Here is a 21273-nt window from a genome sequence, read left to right on the forward strand (position 1 = left end):
AAAAGCACTTTGTGATGTGGCAACCCAGTCACTTGGCCTAATGCCTATCCCGGTATTAAACCTTTTTGGGGCCTGCCTTAGTTCACAGTAGCATTTTAGTAAGGAGTGCATTATCTTCATATCCTCTAGAACACTCCTTAGGAAGTTGTTGGGTGGAGAAAGGCAGGACTCCTGCAAAAGCTGTGGCAATATGAACGTACACAGGAACTTCTATGGATGAGGGATCACAGCCGCCCATTTATTTTTAGATGATCCTCCAAAGATTAAGATAATTGCGTCCACATACACTTCTTCATCAAAGACGTAGAATCTTTTACGTATGTCACTGAACCTCTCTGTAAGTCAATTATCCACTGGATGATATGCATTGTTCATCGCTAGACTATGCCACCCTGCATACATAATTTTGTATGCTCTGTAAGAAGTCAAGAAGACCACTGTTGAGTTACCACAAACTTTGTTTTGTACCATGTTTCGGACGGAGCGTAGGTCACTGAACAGCCACCCAGCATTTTTATGGTTACTGACTAATGTGCTGCGTCTAACTTCTTCTCAGTGGCTGTTGCTAAAGGAACAAATAATATCTTGATTCATTGGTTATGTAAATCAGCCTTTCTGTTACATTTTCAGTAAGCTACTGGTGGTAGTTTGATATTAATCTATACTTATTAGACATTTGTTACAGATATGTTAAATTGACTTGGGAATGCCATTAGCAGGACTACCCACCATCCCAATGAATCCTTGTTTGTTACATAGTAGCCTGATTTGTTGTACATTAGCACTCAACATGCTAGAATACTGTGTAGTTGTAGGGAAGAATGTGTTGGAGTGAAACAAAGTCTTTGCCTATAGACGACAAGGTTATGAATGAGTCAGTGGAGGGGTGGGAGACATTTCTCAGAGCATTCACTATGGTATACTTTAAAAGCCTTTGGTGAGGCACCAGGTCTATCAGCCCTTTATGTCTGCTAGTGATAAGAGATCCCAAAACGATTGACTCCCAACAAGGTCAGCTCCTGCTGAGAATGATCATATATGGCTAGGTAGATATTGACCCCCCCCCCACCTTATTAGAAGAGTCCATTGCGTACTGCCAAGAAGGTGCGTCCGTTCTGATTTAAACTTAGGATGTACCCTTTTCTGATTGGCAGTTTTGAGTTTAGAACCATGCCTATTCCCCAGGTCCATAGATTACTAGTAGTGAGTGGGAAACATTGCATTATCCATAGTGCCAGCTGAAAGTTCAATCTGGTGCAAGGGCAATTGTAGGTTTTCCCAAGAGAGAGGCAGCTTTCTTTTAAATAAGGGTTGGCCTGTGTACTTGCATGTTCTTCTAAAGGAGCTTTAAAAATCGTCAGTGATAGTGTCTGCCTGGAATGCATGCTGAAACCACCTCCAACTACCAATGCCCTTCCACATGAAGGCCTTGTGTTCAGATTCTGTGCTTCTGGATTCTCTTATCCGCTCACGAAGCACATTTATGCCTATCAGACTCACCTTTCATACTGCTGGAACTGATGTACTTAAACTCCAAATATTAACTAAATTTAAATGTACACATAGCTGAATGGCCACAGTGTGCCTCCCACAGGTCACGTGGGTTTTCTTTATCCACAATGGGCCAGACCAACCGTGAAGGTCTGTTCAGAGGTTTTTAGGTGAGTTAGTGAGACCCAACCTTACAACTCTAGCTGGGTGAGTTTTTAGCTTTGTCCACACAATGCTTACCAAACGTCTAAAGTCAAGCAAGTCCTTCTTGTCCTGGTCTAGTATCACAAACCGCAAATGGCACAGAGGATCTGTGGAGTCCCACAACAATTGATAACATTGTTAACATTTGGGCAGGCTCTCTACTGCTAATATTTGGAAAGTCCAGCTCATGGTGGATGCTCAGCGGCATGGTTTATAAGCTCTTCTACTTTATTAAATGTAAAATTGAGAAAATATTGCGCAGTAAACTCATTCAACGCCACATAGCATCAGAGGGAGATATTTCTGCATCGCATATCACTAGAGACTGGATATTTCTACTACCAATTGAGACTGGTAATGTTACCAAGATTGAGATGTTGTCTGTACATTGATTCTCATATACATACTACCAATACAAACATTTAAAAAAAATAAAAAGATTGAAATGTACTTGCCATTTTTTTCTGACGTTCTTCTTTCCAAGAAAGATTTCCAGCAAATAGGCCCACTTTTTTGCTATGTTTCACTAATCAGAACTGAAGACTATTCAGCCACCATCTGGATTTTACCAGTACCTGTACTTTAGAAAAGACTACAACATTGCCTTATGCAGTATGTATTTTTAAATGACTAACATTGGCATAATGATCGAAATTACACTCAACTCATGGTAGATCTGAAATCTGTAAGGGGACAGGGCCACTTGAAAACCCTATTTTAATCTGATTGTGGTAAGTACGTGTCAGTAGTTCAACCCTGTGGAGCTATCATAAGCCTAAATGGTGTGTGATGTCACTTCCACAATCCTCTGATTTAGGTGAATTGATGCCAATCCCCTTAATCCAGAGTCCATGTACAGCCAGTTGTTCTAGTTCCTTATGTTGCAGACGTGTTCAGCCCTCACCAGAGAGTTTGTTATGGTTTGCCTGTGCTTCCATTGGAGGGAGGGAGGCGCCTCAGCCTCTGCTTTGTTGGTGCAGAATGCACCCCAGAATCTGTGCACAGCCTGTATTCATATCATTTATAGTCTTGAGTACCTCTTCGTTGGAAACACAGCTCTCTGCTTTACACGCTTATGTTTAGGTCTCCGTAGACGGGTCATGCTGTAGTGGTCATGGTCTTCTGTTGGGATAGGGGTTCTCTGACAGGTTCTGACTCTTTTTTTTCTCTCTTTTTCTCAGGGAACAAGAACAAGTCTGTAGAGCTGGAGGACGTAAAGTTCCACCAGTGTGTACGCCTCTCGCGTTTCGAAAACGACCGGACCATCTCCTTCATCCCGCCTGATGGAGACTTCGAGCTCATGTCGTACCGGCTAAACACGCAGGTAGGCCTCACCCACTGACCACTCAGCCTCTGACAGTGTTGGGAGTGTGGGGTCCAACAATTCCAGGAGGGTGGGGCCCAACAATCCCGGGTGCACGGATGCCCTTGATACACCACCAAATTCCACACCTACTCTGACTCTCCGCTCCTCACCTCACCTTCATCCCACCAGAGGTGCATTTGGATGCATATCCTATCCGCTGACTACCAGGAGGCCTGGGCTGCGGACATCTGGCCTTCTGCAAACCAGAGGGGATGTAAACCTGACTGGAGCATTGGTGTCCTTCTTGCACCACCATATCCCATTCATTCCTGGTCTCCCAGCCCTGCACTTCTCCAGTCACCTGATCTACCATTCTTGCCATCCTCTTCCCAATGACACCCCACTCCTTGCCACAGTCACCTGACTCCCATTTCCCCTCCTGCCCATTCATTTCTTGCCTGGCACCCATTCCCCCACCTTCCAATCAGCCCTACCCTGCAAACCATCACCCCTCTGTGCCACCCATCATCACTACCTGCCACCCATTCCTCCGCCCATATTCCTCACATCTCTCCAATCTCCCTACGTCTGATTCCCATCACCTCTCCTTCTACCATCGTCCCCTCTTTGTTTCTCATTGCCTACCGCCCCTCATGCCTCCTGTTACCCTCCCTCCTGCTGTGGGACCTGATGAGTGCTCTCTGTCTCCCCCTGCAGGTGAAACCGCTCATCTGGATAGAATCCGTCATTGAGAAGTTTTCCCACAGTCGGGTGGAGATCATGGTCAAGGTGAGTCAGTGGGACCAGAACCACTGATCGAACATGTTCTGGCGCGGCTGATCCACAGACCAGGTGCTAGCATTTCAGCCTCTCTCCTCTGGGCCTCAGAGGGCTTAAAGCCTAGCACACTGGGCCCAATGTACCCAAGGGAAGGACGAAAGACTGTGTAATCGGGACTGGTACCCAAGACACAGATTCTAAGGGGCTGATTATGAGTTTGGTGGCGTGGGAGTGGGGCGGCACACCACCGTCCCGTTCCCACAGCCTCAAACTTCACCACCACTCGCATGCTGGATTACAAATTGTAATCCGGGCGGGTGGTCCTGTGGCGACTCGCCCGCGGCGCTGCCTTTCAAAGGCTCATAGGAGAGCCTTAGAAAGGCAGCGCCTTGGGACAGCCACATAGCATCCATGTATTGTTAAGTCCATGCAGTGCTGGAACTGGGGGTGCATGCAGACAGGGGGGCACACCATGTGCCCCCCTGCATGCATCCCAAAGGCCCTAAGGCAACAGTGGGACATGTAGGGCCCCCTTTGTTAACTCTCCGCCACCCTTTTAATGACGGTCTCACTGCCATGAAAAGGGTGGCTGCCAGCCAACTTGTAATGTGCTCGGCGGTGCCGCAGAGCCACCGCCAAGCATATTGCGGCCTCCGACCACTGCACCAGGGATCGCGGATCACTGGCAGTTGCGGCAGTCCTTATGCAGTCCGACCTTCGTAGTTGTGAGACGACGGTTGGACCACTGGTGTGGTGGTCCCCGACCACCATCGCATCTCCACCGCAAGTTTGGCCGTCCAGTGGACCACCAAACTCGTAATTAGGCCCTTTGTCTTCGAAGCAGATATGTCTGAGGTCTTTGCGGGTCCTCTGGCAACAACTTTACAAGGGTTCCCCTCAGAATGGGGACCAGGATTGTGAAAAAATGTACTCCAGGTTAAAACTAGGCAGATCCTGCAAATGGTGCCATCTAGTGGCATTAGCCATGTTGGCCAACTCGTCATTAACAAACAGCGCAGCATTAACGCGGGGCTGTGGGAATAACGCCGCCTCTGGACCCCTTCCTGAAGGCACTATCTCAAAGAAATGCGCTCCTTACGGACTATGTTGTAAACACAAAGGGTTTGGGAAAGAGGAGAGCTAAACAGAAGAAGAGAAATTGAAGCCGTCTCCGGAAGAAGCAGCATTACATTTGCAGGAGGAAAAAGCAGTGAAGGTACAGGTTCGATTTAGTGTTTTGTGCGTGTGCCAGTGCAGTGTCCCATTTGTGCCTGGTTCCTGATTGGCTGGCATTTTGCCACTACTGCCACACAGCCAGTGGCACCTAAAAGGCGACCATCTCTGCTCCACGCAGGGCTTGCGAAGAACTAACTGCAGGCCAGACACTTTCTTAGTGTAACCTCAAAATGGTGTGTTCTTGATAAGCCTAGAGATGGAACTGGTATGTTTAGGATGAGAATTTACATAAGGCAGCTTTCTGGACGATGTTCTTCTGAATCTCAGCACAACTGCAGAGCTTAGTTACTACTCTGTAGAATAAATGATCAGCTATGTTCAGGGCCACTACAATTGGGCGGTAAAGGAAGAATAAATGATGCCGCATGGTTGACCAAATTACGTGGCAATGAAATGCAGATCGTGCGGCAAAATTTGGCACATTATGTGGCAATATTTCCCAGTTTTGTCATTTTAACATACAACAATACTGTCTAGGCAACGGTTTGACCTCTTTAGTTCCAGTTTAACACATGCCTACAGCCATCTGCAACTAGCAGATGATCAATTAATAGTTGCAAAGGGTCTACCACTCCATGGCCGAAGTGTGGTGCTTTATTAATTTATTTATTTATTTATTAAACAAAAATATTTTCAGAAACCTTAAGGAGAACAAAACCAATCAATAAAACGATATAGAAGCAACAGTTCAAAGTCCAATGAATTATTCTGGCACTAACTAAGAGTCCGCAAGGTAGGACACATCAAAGTGAGTGGTTTGCATGTTGCTCTGTTTGGTGTTTCCTCACAATGGGCAGCTTTTGTCAGTGTTTTCATACATTTCATTCCTGCTCACCAAATATCTCTCAACCTGGGGTCGATGCAGATCATTGTCTTTCCCACCGAAATCTAATTATCCATGTGACGCTTTCTGTGTTCAAACTAAAAACTATCCTTGAAGTCTGCAAAGTTTGCACAAGATAGTGGATTATGTGGCAAATGGTAATTATGTGTAAAACATCACTTCTTCAGAATAGCACATTCCAGTTGTCCTCAGTATATTTCTTCTGGCTAAATTTTGAGAAGGCATGTTCCAAATGATCACTGACTAGATATGTACGTAGAATATCAATTGACCGGCCATATTCTTTCCAAAGACCAGCAGTCACCAGGCATGTTGAGTAGGAACCATCAGCCAGGCATGTTCAGTGTGAGAAAGATTGTTGGGTACCGTTCCTGATCAGTTCCACATCTGCAGCCCAGCATTTGCCATGATGCCTTAAATCATGTCTCCTGACTGGAGCATGCATGGCTGCTTCTCACCTCCTGGCTCTCTTCCATTTTCTAGGCAAAAGGACAATTTAAGAAGCAGTCGGTGGCCAACAATGTGGAGATCTTTGTCCCCGTTCCCAGTGATGCCGACTCGCCTAAGTTTAAGACCAGCGTTGGAAGCGCCAAATACCTACCAGAGAAGAACATGGTGGTGTGGACTGTCAAGTCCTTCCCAGTGAGTGATATGGGGATTCTTTCACCGTGGGCAGAAGCTTGTCCTGTTTTGGAGCAAAGGCCACTTCAAAGATTATCATATTCTCAGTGCTTCATCTTTCTTTCTCCCTTCTGTCAGCCGTGGCCTTGCGTCAAGTCTAATGTGTGTGTGTGTGTAATTTTCTCTCTCTCTCTCTCTCTCTCTCTTTCTCTCTTTCTCTCTTTCTCTCTCTTTCTCTCTTTCTCTCTTTCTCTCTCTTTCTCTCTCTTTCTCTCTCTTTCTCTCTCTTTCTCTCACTCTTTTACTTTCTTTTACTTTCTCCCCCCCTCCCCCCCCCCCCCCCACCATATTGTCAGTGGATCCACTAGGCGTGAGGAGGCCATGCCCTTTGCCACTCTGGCCTCCCGTCCTCTCTATTTTGAGATCTTGACTACATTGGGAGATATCTGTGCTAGCATGGAAGCTGCCATGGCTCCCTTCAGCTGCGACACCTCCATAATGGCAGAGGAGCGTCGCCCCACTGCAGATTAAAAATAAAACCATAATAAAAAATTTTATTATAGTTTTATTTTACACTGGTGCCGGGTCTAGGGCGCAGCCGAGCTATCCTCTATGGACAGACAGCAGCACTGTAAGTGCGCATGTCGGTTTGGCCGACCGTCTTAGGACAGCCAAACCGACATGCACACTTTGATTTTTCCAACCCAGCGGTATTGTACAGCCGGGTGCAAAAAAGGCACAGATTCTCAGGTCTTTAGTGTGCGCCTAACTACGCCACTCAGACCAATCCTGGTGCTGCTCTCATGCTGGGTAATAGCATGAGAGTAGTGTCTGGATTGGGTGGGGACTCCGGGAGCCTGTGCTGGCCCGTGGACTTCGGGAAGAGCGGAGCACTGAGGCAGTGGGAGCGGTAGGTAAGTCCTTTAACAAAAATTATATATTATTATTGTTTGCCCACCCCACCACTTTATTTTGGCAGCAGCCACCCCTGGCTCCCTTACTAGCTCTAAAGGCTTGCCAAGTGCTCAGTAGATTTAAAGGCCTTGCTCTGCAAACATTTTGTTCAGTGACAATAGACTTCAAAAGCACAAATGTGTTTTCTCTAAACAAAAAATAAATGGCCCTGACAAACAGTTAGCTAGTTTTTGCCATGCATTGCAGGTCTTTCACAGACCGAAAAAATGATTGACCGTCACCTCGCTCTTAATAGCACAGAGGGACCACCAGGATGACACCGCTGTCCTTTGGTGGATGGACCACTGGGTAAAAGGCTATGATGGGCAGATCCAGCGGAGGTTCAGCAGACAGTAGCCTAGCGGTTCCCCCACCATTAAATGTGGCGAGGAAACCAAAGGTTTGTCCTTATTCTAAATAAAGTCCGGACCCTTAACAGAAATGAACCTTAGAAACATCAGACTATCGAGTGAAAAGTACAATCAAAATACAATGCATTACCAAGCATATGTCATTGTTTGAACCAAATATAAGCACAATCAGTGAAAAAGAGTTGATGTTAAAAATCTAAGTTTCTGTGTTTTTGTTGGGAGTTACCAAGACATCACAAAGTGCAATATAAAAACAAACATTGGCAATGCCAATAGACCTTGCTTATGACTGAAAATGCAAGCTAGGCCTATTGGCTTGGGCAGTGCCTGCCTCTTCTGTGGGCTATGACTACTGCCTAACCGTAGAGAGACCTGCCCGGCCTGCTTGGGGTTATACTTCACAAGCGCTTTAGGTCTGGCTAGCTAACTAGTCTGTGAAGAGGTGTGAGAGGGCTTCTGTTAGTGTTTTAAATCCACTCTGATGGCCGTGGCAATGCTGCCCGTAGAGCAAGACTGGTAGCATGTGAGGGTGTAGCAATGCTACTAGTAGCATTTGACTCTTTCTTGAGGCGTGTATGAGTATTTCTAGAGGTGTCTGACTGTAAAGCTGTGAGAGTGCTGTCCGCATTTAGGATGCTTTGTGTCTCCAGTTCCTCTCACGTTTTAATTGAGGCCACAGCTGACAACATACTGTGTACCTATGCAATGATGCACAATCTTGCTTATGGAGTACTGCTGCAGCAATGATTCCTAGGATGTATGACAGAACAACGCAAGGAAATACTTTGCATGCTTTTACCACGCATTTTTCACCACGCGTTTTTTTTTAGAACACATATGCTTTTACAACGTATGCCTTTACCACACATCGTGTATATATATATATGTGTGTGTGTGTGTGTGTGTGTGTGTGTGTGTATATATATACCGGCCAATTTATATATTGCACCACAGGGGAAACAACTGGTCTCCAGTTTTAATATGTTCTCCTGGGATTCGAGGCTGGAGGTGAGAGAAGTTGTGATGCCAACCGATTTTGGGATGCCACTTGGTGTATGGAGAGACCCCTCACTGAATGGGTTATCACATCGCACTACGATTACCAGCATGCAACGAGCCTCAGGCCAGCGCGAGGATCAGTGCAGCGCACCTGTTAACATTCTGACCTTGGTAGTGGCTACCAGTGGCGGTCCGTCCATTGGGGGCGTTGGGGCGTTGCCCCCCCCCCGCCCGCGCATCTCGCCCGCAGCTTCCTCGGCGTCTCTGAACTTAAGTACTTAAGTTCAGAGACGCTGAGGCCGAGGGAGAACTGTCAGTCAGTATGACGTTGGACCGCCCACCCCCTTCAGGGTCTGAAGGGGGTGGGCGGTCTGGCGTCATGTTGACTGACAGGCAGCCAGCAGCACACAAGTACGCATGAGTGGGGACGGAGGGCGATTTTTGCACCGTGCCCAGTCATGCGCACTAGTGTTTCCTAAGGCTGGCGCATGCCCATTAGGAGAGCGAAGGTTGAGCCAAGGCTCAAACCTCGGTCTCCTAATGGGTAGGCGGGCGAAGCGTAAGCCTGCTCTAAGCCAATCCTGGTGCTGCTCCAGCACCAGGATTGGCTGAGACTGAGGGGTCCAGCACTGATGGGCTGTTCCAGTGAGTGAGTGTGTAGGCGCCAGAAGTAATGGACCCGAGGCGGGTCCGTTACTTCTGCCCCCCCCCCCCCCCCGACTGCCCCGAGCCGCGACTGCCCACAAAATCACCACAGAAAAACCTCGCCTGGTTTGATTATCTAATGCAGCAACCTGTTAAGGAATAGCTGTGGTCGACGAACTTTTACCAATGGGTTTACAATACGGCCACTGTTTGAGGGCAGACCATTATAAATGTCAGCAGGGATTTTTTTTGTATTTTTTTTTTTTTAACGTACAGTTGGCCGAACATACGAGTCTATTGCCAGAGTGCTGCTCTTAGGCAGAAGGTTTTCAAGTGCACTGCCACAAGCAGCCAATGTAATTTAGTGACACAACCATACCAACGTACTTTGTCTGCTTGCGTTTTGCAACATTTAAAAATCCACATTTAATAAGATGGTATAGCAAAAACAAAACTCTTCAAGCTATATGTGGTTGCGAATAGCAACGATTTTTAAAACATTTAGCAGTATTCATGCAACATATCGAACTAGTGTCCGTAAAACTATCACGAAAGATGTTTTAATAATCTGTGCACCGCTTAAAAAGTAGTCTATTTTACTAACAAAAACGTTTGTGTCTGTGTCCTCTGAACGGCAACACACCAACTCCGGGGTAGTTTCTTTCAACTACTATGATGTCATTATTGGGAAAGATCTTTTTTCCAGAGATTTTAATTATTTATCAGCTGCTACCCATCAGCCTCTCTCTATAATGCCTAGTTACTTCACATTTTTTTTACAAAACAGTACTGGTATACAAAAGGCGGACTTATATATTTGCGCTTGATCTTAACCAAGTCATGCCCGACCAATCACGCATTTTCAGTCGAGGATCACAGTAAACTATATTTAAGTGGATGACTCAAAAGAATGGGCCACTGCATGAACAAGTAATTCAAGTTTCGCAAAAGTTAACTACTCAGAGCATAGTCATCCTCACTTATTAGATACATCATACTTAAGCCTTACTTAAAATGTTGAACAATTGTTTTTAAAAGAACATGCAATGTATTGGACTGTCTACTTGAGCCAATGGAAGAGGCAGGGGAAGAGACTACACTGATGGTGATTTCTGTCCCCCAAAACCGATAGAAACATGGCAGTCTAGGTTCTTATGCCAGTACATCTGCAATTATTGTACACACGTCAGTGCACCCAGGTGAGAACTTACAAGCGCGGGTAGGGTGAAGGAAACCCCTACATGCAATATTACATCCTAAACTGGACTCCTATGTGCATAGAAGACTCCTGATAAACTACCCTGCATGCGAGTACTTCGAAGTCAAGGATCCCACCACTTGAGTACGAGCAAGATAACCCTCAGTCAGAAACAATTACCAAAACAGGTATATCACCCTTTGCAAATACACCCAAGACATTATTACATGCACATGTTTAATTTATGGTGCAAGTGACCGAATGTCAAGGTTAACCAGGGTATAAGGATCACGAGAAGGGCGACTGTCACATAATTTGAGTTACCCACATATAGAAATATGGCACCAAGTTCAAAAGGACCTGGATACATGCTCCGGGCGATTTAAAGTGCCGCAGACCCTTGCAACTGGCGAGGAGACTAACCTTCTAACCCGGTGGATTCAAATGATTTAGCTCACATGAGGCAAGTGCTATTCTAATGATTCAAGTGATCCGGAGACCGGTCTATACAAGTTGTAACTAACGACAGACAGTAACTAACTTCAAGCGAAGGCACCAGAGTCAGTCTGCTCGTGCTGTTGTGTGACCGGGGGGTTAGCAATTAAGATCTGCAACTTGATCTGCAGCACACAATCAGTCATAGAAGACCAGGTCTGTAGAATGTGTTCGTTTTTTTACGGCCAATTTATAACATCCTGAAGATTCTGCAAGAAGAACATGTCAGACAGGAAGCTGCACTGCAGACGGCAGAAAGACCAGACAAAGTGTGTGCAGGTAAAATAATTACAAACCTTGCTTGTTGCACTGTGCCATTTGCACACTACAGGAACTAACAATTTTTATTCTGTAAAATATGGAGTAGTTTTCGTGTGTTTTTAAATATTTCAAGTCTACACTATCCCTATTGCTTTATAAAACATCTTGCTTCATCAGATTTGCATTAGAATGCATGCTTTTCCCACAGTTTTTTTCAAATCTTTTCAGGGGAAGAACCCCTCTGAATCCCTGATGACAGTCTCGCTGACATGCTTCGCTTGCTCACGATGCAACACACATCTTCAACTTTTACGCCCTACCACTTTCAAATGTCACCAGCCGCCACTGGTGGCTACAGCACCACCTTGTGATTATAAACAGCCCCTGGTGTAAGAACTGGCGTAGAAACAAGGCACTGAGGAAAGCCTATGCTGAAACGCTTCTGCCACGGCGTTTCTACATACATTCATGCCACGCGCTGTAATTAATTTTTGAAATAAATCCAGTTGTCAAATTCCTGGCGTGTCGGACTCATTCAGATGTGAGTGAGTATTGGTTTTATGTTTTGACCAGCACGCAGGCACTGGTCTCCGACACCCCCTCACGGTCTGGAGTGACATGTGAAGCCAGCAACTTTGGACTTTGGTATGTTTGTACAACGTGTCACCCCCCCCCCCAAGCGGAGATATTGCCACTGTGCTTTACTTTCTGCACGGGGAATGAGGCAGTAGATTGCACTACTGGGGAAACAACTGGTCTCAAGTTTTAATCTGTTCTCCTGGGATTCGAGGCTGGAGTTGAGAGAAGTTGTGATGCCAACCGATTTTGGGACGCCACTTGGTGTATGGAGAGACCCCTCACTGAATGGGTTACCACATCGCACTACGATTACCAGCATGCAACGAGCCTCAGGCCAGCGCGAGGATCAGTGCAGCGCACCTGTTACCATTATGACCTTGGGAGTGGCTACAGCACCACCTTGTGATTATAAACAGCCCCTGGTGTAAGAACTGGCGTAGAAACGAGGCACTGAGGAAAGCCTATGCTGAAACGCGTCTGCCACGGCGTTTCTACATACTTGCATGCCACGCGCTGTAATGAATTTTTGAAATAAATCCAGTTGTCAAATTCCTGGCGTGGCGGACTCATTCTGATGTGAGTGAGTATTGGTTTTTTATATATATATATTTGGATTTGTGAAGGGAGACACCCCTTCCCCCCACACACATGCACCTCTGAACCAACCTTGTAATGCATGGTAAAGGCATACGCTGTAAAAGCATATGCGCTCTGAAACCGTGCGTTGTAAAAAAATACGTGGTAAAAACCTCGTTGTAAAGTCTGTTTCCCTTATTCCTGAGCCCATTCATCTTTCTCTGCTTGTGAGTTTTGGCCATCTGCTTTACCCTATGAAGTTGTCCAAAGATTTAGTTGGTGGCGCAATGACCCAGGCTGTCTATTTGTCTACTTTTTACGATCATTGCCGAGTGACCTCCACAGACTGCCCTCACCCACCAACCTCCATTCATGGTTCACTGACCCGCCCCATCATGTGTAAACCCAGCTGTGTTTACTAGCATCAATCACCAATTGTCAGTTACACCGATGAACAGAGTCCCGAGTGACCTCCCCTGCCTGACCATAGAGGTTGCAGATCTGTTGTTGTTTTGTTAGCTGCAAGTAGCCAAAGATTTGGGTTCACCTTACTCTGGGCCCGAACAGAGCAGCTAGTACCCCCCTTTAGCACTTGACACCCCGGGTAGGAAGGTACAGTGGTCCAAGGCTTTCTCAGTTGGGTCGTGCGTACTGGAAACTCAGAATTATGCAAAGCACATGATAACTCTTAATACATCGATGGTAAGCTTATGCCTTTACTTTAATTCACACACAAATAAATATACCTTTACATGCCCACATAATGAAGACTGGATCTCTCTAGCCGCCTGAACTAGAGATCTAAGAGGGTATCTTAGTGTTATGTAATGTAAAGGGGGTGAGGGGGGGAGAGTCAAAGCTACTCTGTCAAGCCAGACCTAAACATGGAACATGTTAGAGAGGTTGGTGTCTTTAGTTTTGCTAGAAAAATCAAAATATCTCCGAAATCACGTGTTTCTGTGAAAATCTGAATAAATACCCCGTGTTTAGGGTGTAGTAAGGAAGCTTGTGGGAACAAAGTAGAGTTTCAGTGTTCTTTTGGGCATGACTGCACACGCTTCTGGATATGTGAATTCGGAAAATTAACATAAGCCATGTATTCAATCATTGCAGTTCACATGCCTCGAGTATGCTGAATTCTGTCTTTCTCTTGTGGTGAGGTGGTGGGGGAACAAGAGTGTACTGAAGAAAGAAAAATTTGACTCAAACATTGATAAAATGATCCAATATAATAATATCTTGGAAGAAAAAATATTATTTAACCAAACACTTTAAGTATGCTAGAGTGTGGAACCATTTATGACTTATCTAGGTACACATTGTGCGCAAAAAAAGTAATAAAATACAAAAAAAGCACTTACTTCCTACAGCCGCCGTGACCGTCTCTCCACCTCCGTGTCTCCTTCTCTGGCGAGTCCTGGAAGCAGGAAGCACACAAGCTCCCCTAAGCCAATTACAACACTTCAATGCAGCATTGTGATTGGTCTGAGTGCCATGGTTCGGTGCTCCGACTTGGACAGGGAGCCTAGGCCTTTTCCCCACCAGGCTATGTAACGCAGCTTGGTGGGGAACATGCAAAGTGCGCATGACTGTCCGGTCCAAGACAGCCGGCTAAAAAGTCATGCACTCTTGGAGTGTGCAAACCACTGTGCCACCACCCCCTCCCCGCCCTAACCCAGCCCGAACCTACGAAAAATATAATGATGATAACAACGTTATCATTTTCTTTTTCCGGCCCCGAGAGCAGTGGGGTGACGCTTCTGGTCATTTAAAGGGCCTGGCTGCTTGACCCTGAAGAGATGAGTCTGTCAGGCAGATCTTTGCTCGGCCTGACAGACACTCGTCATGATATAGAAAAGGGAGGGGTGGAGCCCCTGCACCCTTAATGGCTGGCTGCTCCTGGACTGAAATGGATTTTCCTGTCCAGTTGCTTCACAGCCTTTCTCGATTCATCCCGCTGAATGATGCCGGCGTTGCTACATCATACAAGAATAGCTAGCCATCTGGCTCTGGAGCCAATGAACTTTCAGCAAAACTTCACAAGAACCTGTTTTTGAGCATACATTGCCATGTGAAAGACAGTCGCAGACGGTGATTAAAGGTGCAGGGGATCTGCCACTCTCCTTTTTCCAAAGCATGATGAATGTCTTTCAGGCTGAGCAAAAGTCATCCTGTCAATGTCCGGCAGCAAGGCGCTTTAAATGCACCAATGTGCAGCACCTGGCCGCTTGAACCAAGCTTTGCCAGACTGAAGATATCACTGGCCTGAGGGTGTCACCTCATCAGCCCAGAAAAGCTCTGTGAAGTCTCCTCTCTCATGGCGAGGAGGAGCTCCCCTGATGGAATCAGACTTGGGCACTTCAGGTTTAACCCCAGAAGTGTCCAGGGCTGGCTGGCTATCATTGGCGCCTTGTCACAGAGGGTGGTGGGGTCAGCAAGTCTCACTATCAACATGCAACACTGTGAGGAGCTAGGGAAGGTCCGTGAAAAGGTCGGGCATGAGAGGAGGGCATGACAAGGTCTGCCAATGAGAGCAGGAGGCAGGGTCATTAATGCAGCCGCACCAGTACAAAACATCCAGCATCTCCGAAGCCATTTTCCTTCCCACTAGGACAGCCTGGTAAGAGTTTGTTGGGTGCATGCATGCATGTGTTTGTGTATACATGTATGTAAAAATGTATATGTATTTGTGCATGCGTGCTGTGAATGGCTGCATTTGAGCTTGTGAATCGATAGATGTGAATGTGCATGTTGACTGTTGAGAGCGAGTATGGGTGTGCAATTGCAAGCGTATGGGTGAACATGCACTTCTGTGTCTGCTCCACTTCTTCTCCGCATTACGGGCCGCCACTGGTGCAACATATCATCATTGCTTCTCTTAGTTCCTGCTGAATCCTAGAAGAATTAAAACTGTATTGTCTGTTGTGGAAGAAGCTCAAAGTTGATCCTCAGTACTTGGACAATTGCAGGTTTGTTTCTCAACTACCATGCTGCTCGAACACCTTGTGCAAACCAAATTCCTCAATTTATTAAGTCTCAAAATATATGCCAGCCTTTGCAAGCAGGCTTTCACTCTGGATGTAGTATTGAGACGGGCAACGTGGATGATGCTTTCGTGTCGTGCTGATCAGGAAGTGCCGGCTACTTTGGTCCTATTAAATGTTTAGACAATAATCGACATGCTGGACCATCGGTTGTTATTAATGCGCTTCGAAGGATTCGAAATCAAAGGCTGAGCTCTCCTAGTTTCAGAACCTTTTGTTGTGCAGGTTCATCTTGATCCATCTTTGTCTGACAGCAAAACCCTGACTTGTGGGATCTCACAGGGTCACATGCTAGCTTTAAGATAATTTAATCTTTAGATGGTCTCCCTGGCTTTTCTGAACCAATCATTTGGCCTGTCTTTGTTTATGTATGCCGATGACACCCTAATGATCTTAAGATTGTGGGCTACTTGATGGAGAGAGCTGATGCTCTTCATGACTGTCTACAAAGCATGAAATTGTGGACGTGCTGGAACAAACTCACACTGAATTGGGGGAATAATAGAAATTCTGACCCTCTTTAAAGCTTCACCAGTTTTGAAGCTTTCATTTTGGCCATCCTGATAAAACCACCTGCAATGCAATGTGGAAAGAACCTAATGGTTAAAACCGACTCCCGTTTGATCTTGCCAGATCCTAGTAATGCTTCTGTCTATCCAAACTTCAAACACTCAAGATTTTAGACACATTTGTTTTCCTACAAAATCCACATTTTTAATGCATTTATTGAAACTAGAATGGCCTACTGGATCCCCATTTCTCGGGAAACAACCATTACAACGCACTACCTTTACAATGTAGTCATTACAATGCAACATCCTTTACATCGCATGCCACTACAAGGCATGCCACTACAAGGCATGCCACTACAACGCTTGCCATTACAATGCATTATAAGGTAAGTAATGAGAAACAGTAATTTTTACCCCTACACTATCCAACACTTACCCTACTGTTGCACTCACTGGAGTGGGAATAGTCATGTTTAACCCTACACTATCCAACACTTGCAGTGCTGTTGCCCTGAAGTATTATGTATTGTAATTGAATGCGTTGTAATGGTATGCAATGTAATGGAATGCGTTGAGTGTAATTTCTAAAAATGTGTTGTGATGGCATGCATTGTAAAAGCTGTGTTGTAAATATGCAAGGGAGCAATGTTCACAAGGAACTCATTTAGTTTAAATCAATCTACTATATACAAGCTGAAGTTTACTTGTATATATTTAATCCTAATCATAAATTTCCAATTACGACCTCTTAGTGGGTTTATTGTAAAAAATACCTAAGAACAACTGTACACAATACTTAACGTAGATTTAAAAAAAAAAGCCCAACAAAACAGTTAGCGCCTACTTCAGCCGAAGTAAGTGAAATTTTATTCTGCAATCACAATTTTACCACACATGTATTTCCTTATATATGAGCGAAATTGCAACATTTCCATTAGTGGCACTTTACAAGTGAAATGTGAGCCCCATTGAAATGACCATAACCTATTTTAGTGAGTGCTAAGTGAAAATATATTAAAAAAACGGGAGAACAGGTTATTAGTATATATCCAAAAGGCGAGCTGTAAGAAATGGAAGATGATTGATTCAGGCTCTCTCCTTTATTAATGTCGACGGCGTTTCGACCCTCTCTAGATACAGCATCTCTTCAGGACAACGTTTCTGGGGACAATACAGCATATGGCATCTGTGTCTTGGAAAGATGGAGGGATGCCGGATATAGTGGTTAGATACACGGATAGCAATATTTTGGAATATCTTGGAGTAATGGGTGGAGGCCAGATATGGATGGCAGATTCAGGAACAGCATTAATGTGAAACTATTGGTATGTTCCAAACACGTGGTAAGGAGGAATATTTCCAGGGTTAGCGATAATACCCTTTGTAGTTCTGGGACGAATTGATCGTCGCAGCCTCGGACCTCACAATGGAGTGTTGTAAAGGCATGCATTGTAAAAGTTTGCCTTGTAACGTGTCCTATTCCCATTTATCACAATCTTTCAAATAAGATGGTTAAAAAAACTTTTGCTTGTCCAAAATACGGCAACTGGGCTTGCTTTCACCTTAAAGAGAGGGCTTCATTTCTGCTGCTCTAGCCTCCATGCCATGGCTCCTGGTGAAACCGAGTTATATTCAAATCTCTCCATTTGGTCCATAAAGTTATCTTCAAACAGCGTCAAAATCCCCTTTCGCTGAAATTTCCTCATTAGATTCTGCGGCATATGATTAGATCAGTAAAGTCCTTTTAGTTAAAAGTTCCTTAGTTCCACTGAGTTACTTTTGAGATGCAGAGCTGTTTATGTGGCTGCTGCCAGGCACTGAAACTCTTTGCCTCTTTTCTGCACTCTGAAGGCTCTCTAATGAAATTCAGAAAAATGCTTAAAGCCTGACACTTTCCATTCTTCTATTTTTTATTTTTTTTGCTGTTGTTTTTTTTTACAGTGGCTTCAAGAATCTTTTTTTTGCCATTCCTTCAGATTAGGCCCTTGAGCACCAAGCTAGCTTAGGGAAATGTATTGGCCATAGTGTAGCAGTGTTTTACTGTTTCAACATATCCGCCTTGTTTGGAAGCATTACTCTACCCACCTTGAATTAATTATACATTATACAATTTAGCATTCAAAGATCACTGCGTAGCTTCATGTTTTCTGAGTGGTCATCTTGGAATGGTATTGTGCAAGTTGTATCCTTGTTTTCTCACTCCAAGATGTGCAATTGGAACTTTGAAACAACAATACACTATGTTCAATACTATAGCAAGACACCCACCTACTGCTCTTTCCATTTTATTTTTGTATTGAAAGCATATGCCTGCCCAGGGTAGGTGGTGGCATGTTTTCTTTTCTCAACTTTTATTCTTTTCATTTATCTTCCATAGGATTCTTGAGTGTGTGTTTTTATTGTGGAAGGGTAAGCGGGTGAAAGCTAAAATGAGTTAGTGTGTGGAACGAATGGCTGTGTGAGTGCAAGGATGAGTGAAAGAGTGCAAGTGAGACTTATTGAGGTCCTAAACTCATTAGTGACTGAAGAGGCTTGTTCAGCTATAAGCCAGACACCTGGCAATGCTTTTTTTAAACATTGTTTAGAGTTATTTCCTTAAATTTGTAGGGTGGAGAGTTCTAAGCTCATTTAAGGTAAGTTCACGATGAATGCTGACAAAAGTTTTACTCTCTGGTTTGAGTTGAGAGATATGCTATGCAACTTCTGTAATCTGTTCATAGTATTTAAGTGTCTGAATTTTGACAGATTGTTTTTAGAGAGATTATTTTGTCATATTGGTTTAAAGCTGTTCGAAGATGTGTTATTGGGCCTAAACTTTCTCTTTGTTTATAATATTCTTTATTTATTTCTTGGGTATTTTTACTTTGAACTGAGTACCTTTTTTTTGTAAGGTCCATTTTTAGGGTCGAGCTTGCATGAGCAGCATGCGCCAGGGGATACACTCTAGCTTGCGAGACACTATTATTTATGAAAAGGGCTTGGAACCCACCCATTGCTAACCATTCATTGGCTTCAGTGTCACTCTACTTTGCTGCCTCCTAATTAGACAGAGCATGTCAGGCGCCACTACCTGTTTCTTCTGTGGTGCATGGACTAAGCAGACTGATTCTTGATTAGTGCCTCCCCGCAGTTTGCTCTATAATTAAGGTACTTTAAAAAAACATTTTGCCCGTGTTGCTTCTTTCCTGTCCCACCCACCACTTCTCTGTGTTGCTGTCCTTTCCCCTCATTCACCACCCCTCCCCTCTGAATGCACTCTGGCTTGCAAGACACTATTGTTTACAAAAAGGGCTTGGAGCCCAGCATTGCTTTTTAATTTTTTACTTTTCTGCCCGTGTTGCTTCTTTCTCCTCCCACCCACTACTTATTAGAGTTGCTGCCACCTATCCCCAACCCTCCCTGTCGCGAGTGCATGTGCTCACACTTGCACAACACTGTTATTTAGAAAAAGGGCTTAAAGTCCTCCCATTGCTCACCATTAGTTGGCTTCAGTGTCACTCTTCTTTGCTGCCTCCTTATTGACAATGCTGGCCAAGTGTCACTTCCGGCTTCTTCTCTGGTGCATGGACCAAGCACAGATTCACTCTTCTTAATTAGTGTCTCTTCACTGTTCACATTGTGATTGTGGTACTTTGTTTTTTACTATTTTGCCCGTGTAGCTTCTTTTACCTCCCTCCCACCCAATCAATCAATCAAAGCATTTGTAAAGTGCACTACTTAAACGTGAGGGTCTCAAGGCGCTAAGGGGTGGGGGAATGCTGCTTCTGTTCGAAGAGCCAGGTCTTGAGGAGTCTTCTGAAGGTCAGTAGGTCTTGGGTCTGCCGTAGGCGGAAGGGGAGGGTGTTCCATGTCTTGGCGGCGAGGTGGGAGAATGATCTGCCGCCGGTGGTCACTCTTCAGATGCGGGGGACAGTGGCGAGCGCGTGGTCGGCGGAGCGGAGCTGACAGGTGGGGGTGTAGAAGCTGAGTCGGCTGTTGAGGTACGCTGGTCTGGTTTTGTGGAGTGCTTTGTGTGTGTGGGTGAAGAGCTTGAAGGTTACCCTTTTGTTGACGGGGAGCCAGTGCAGGTCTCTCAGGTGGGGTATGATGTGGCTGCGGTGTGGGATGTCAAGGATCAGGCGTGCGGAGATGTTCTGGATGCGTTGGAGTCATTTCAGGAGTTTGGCCGAGGGCGTTTCCGTAGTCCAGTCTGCTGCTGACGAGGGCCTGGGTGACCGTCCTTCTCGTTGCGGTGGGGATCCACTTGTAGATCCTGTGGAGCATATGGAGGGTGTTGAAGCAGGAGGAAGAGACGATGTTGACCTGCTTCGTCATGTAGAGGGTGGAGTCGAGGATGACCCCTAGGTTGCGTGCGTGGTTGGTGGGCGTTGGAGCTGTTCCTAGTGCGGTCGGCCACTAGGAGTCGCCCCAGGCCAAGGGGGTGGATCCGAGGATGAGGACCTCCGCCTTATCCAAGTTTCAACTTCAGTCGGCTGATTCTCATCCAGTCGGCGACGACCTTCATTCCCTCGTGGATGTTGGTTTTGGCAGTGTGGGGGTCTTTGGTGAGGGAGAGGATCAGCTGGGTGTCATCGGCGTAAGATGATGTTGAGGTCGTGCAGTGGGGCGACGTGGGCGAGCGGTGCCATCACTTCTCTGAGTTGCTGTTGCACATCCACACACACCCACCTTTTCCCCCATATTTTTAGGTCTTGGCTTAGGCAACGCATACGCTGCTCGGCTAGACAGAGCATACGCTGTCTCGAAGAGGCATGTTGTGTTCTATCTGTGGGCTTTCAAGCCGCCCATCTCCTACCATTGGTAAACTTCAGCGTCGTTCTCATTTTATTTTATGCCCTTCGTCATGGCATGCAGGCGTCATGGCGTCTTCTTGGGTTTGGCTCTCCCATAGCTCATAGATCAAGTACATGTTTCCGAACACTGCTCCTGGTTTTCAGAGCTATTTTGTTCTTTGTTTTCAAGCACTCCATAGGAGTTCTTGTGTAATCAGGCCATCTCCCTTGTACACATACACACATACTACTTGAATGCATGCGCATGTACTTAAGCAAATGCATTTCTTAAAGCATGAACAGCACTTGTTTAGTAATTATATTTTTTGCACGATCTGATGGTATTGGAATGCTCGCTCCATCCTCCGTCTTGACAGAGCGCGAA

General features: G+C 45.4%; 1 protein-coding gene across 1 annotated transcript in view; it reads left to right on the top strand.

The window, feature by feature from the left end:
* Window positions 1-21273, top strand: part of AP1M2 (adaptor related protein complex 1 subunit mu 2) — an 81288-nt gene that overhangs the window by 43681 nt on the left and 16334 nt on the right. Inside the window, exons 7-9 of the mRNA XM_085600688.1 lie at window positions 2877-3019; window positions 3719-3790; window positions 6345-6503. Coding sequence (XP_085456814.1) covers window positions 2877-3019; window positions 3719-3790; window positions 6345-6503 — 374 coding nt within the window. The remainder of the gene's footprint in view (window positions 1-2876; window positions 3020-3718; window positions 3791-6344; window positions 6504-21273) is intronic.

Source organism: Triturus cristatus, chromosome 4_2, assembly GCF_964204655.1.
Source record: "Triturus cristatus chromosome 4_2, aTriCri1.1, whole genome shotgun sequence".
In the NCBI taxonomy this organism is placed as follows: Eukaryota; Metazoa; Chordata; class Amphibia; order Caudata; family Salamandridae; genus Triturus; species Triturus cristatus.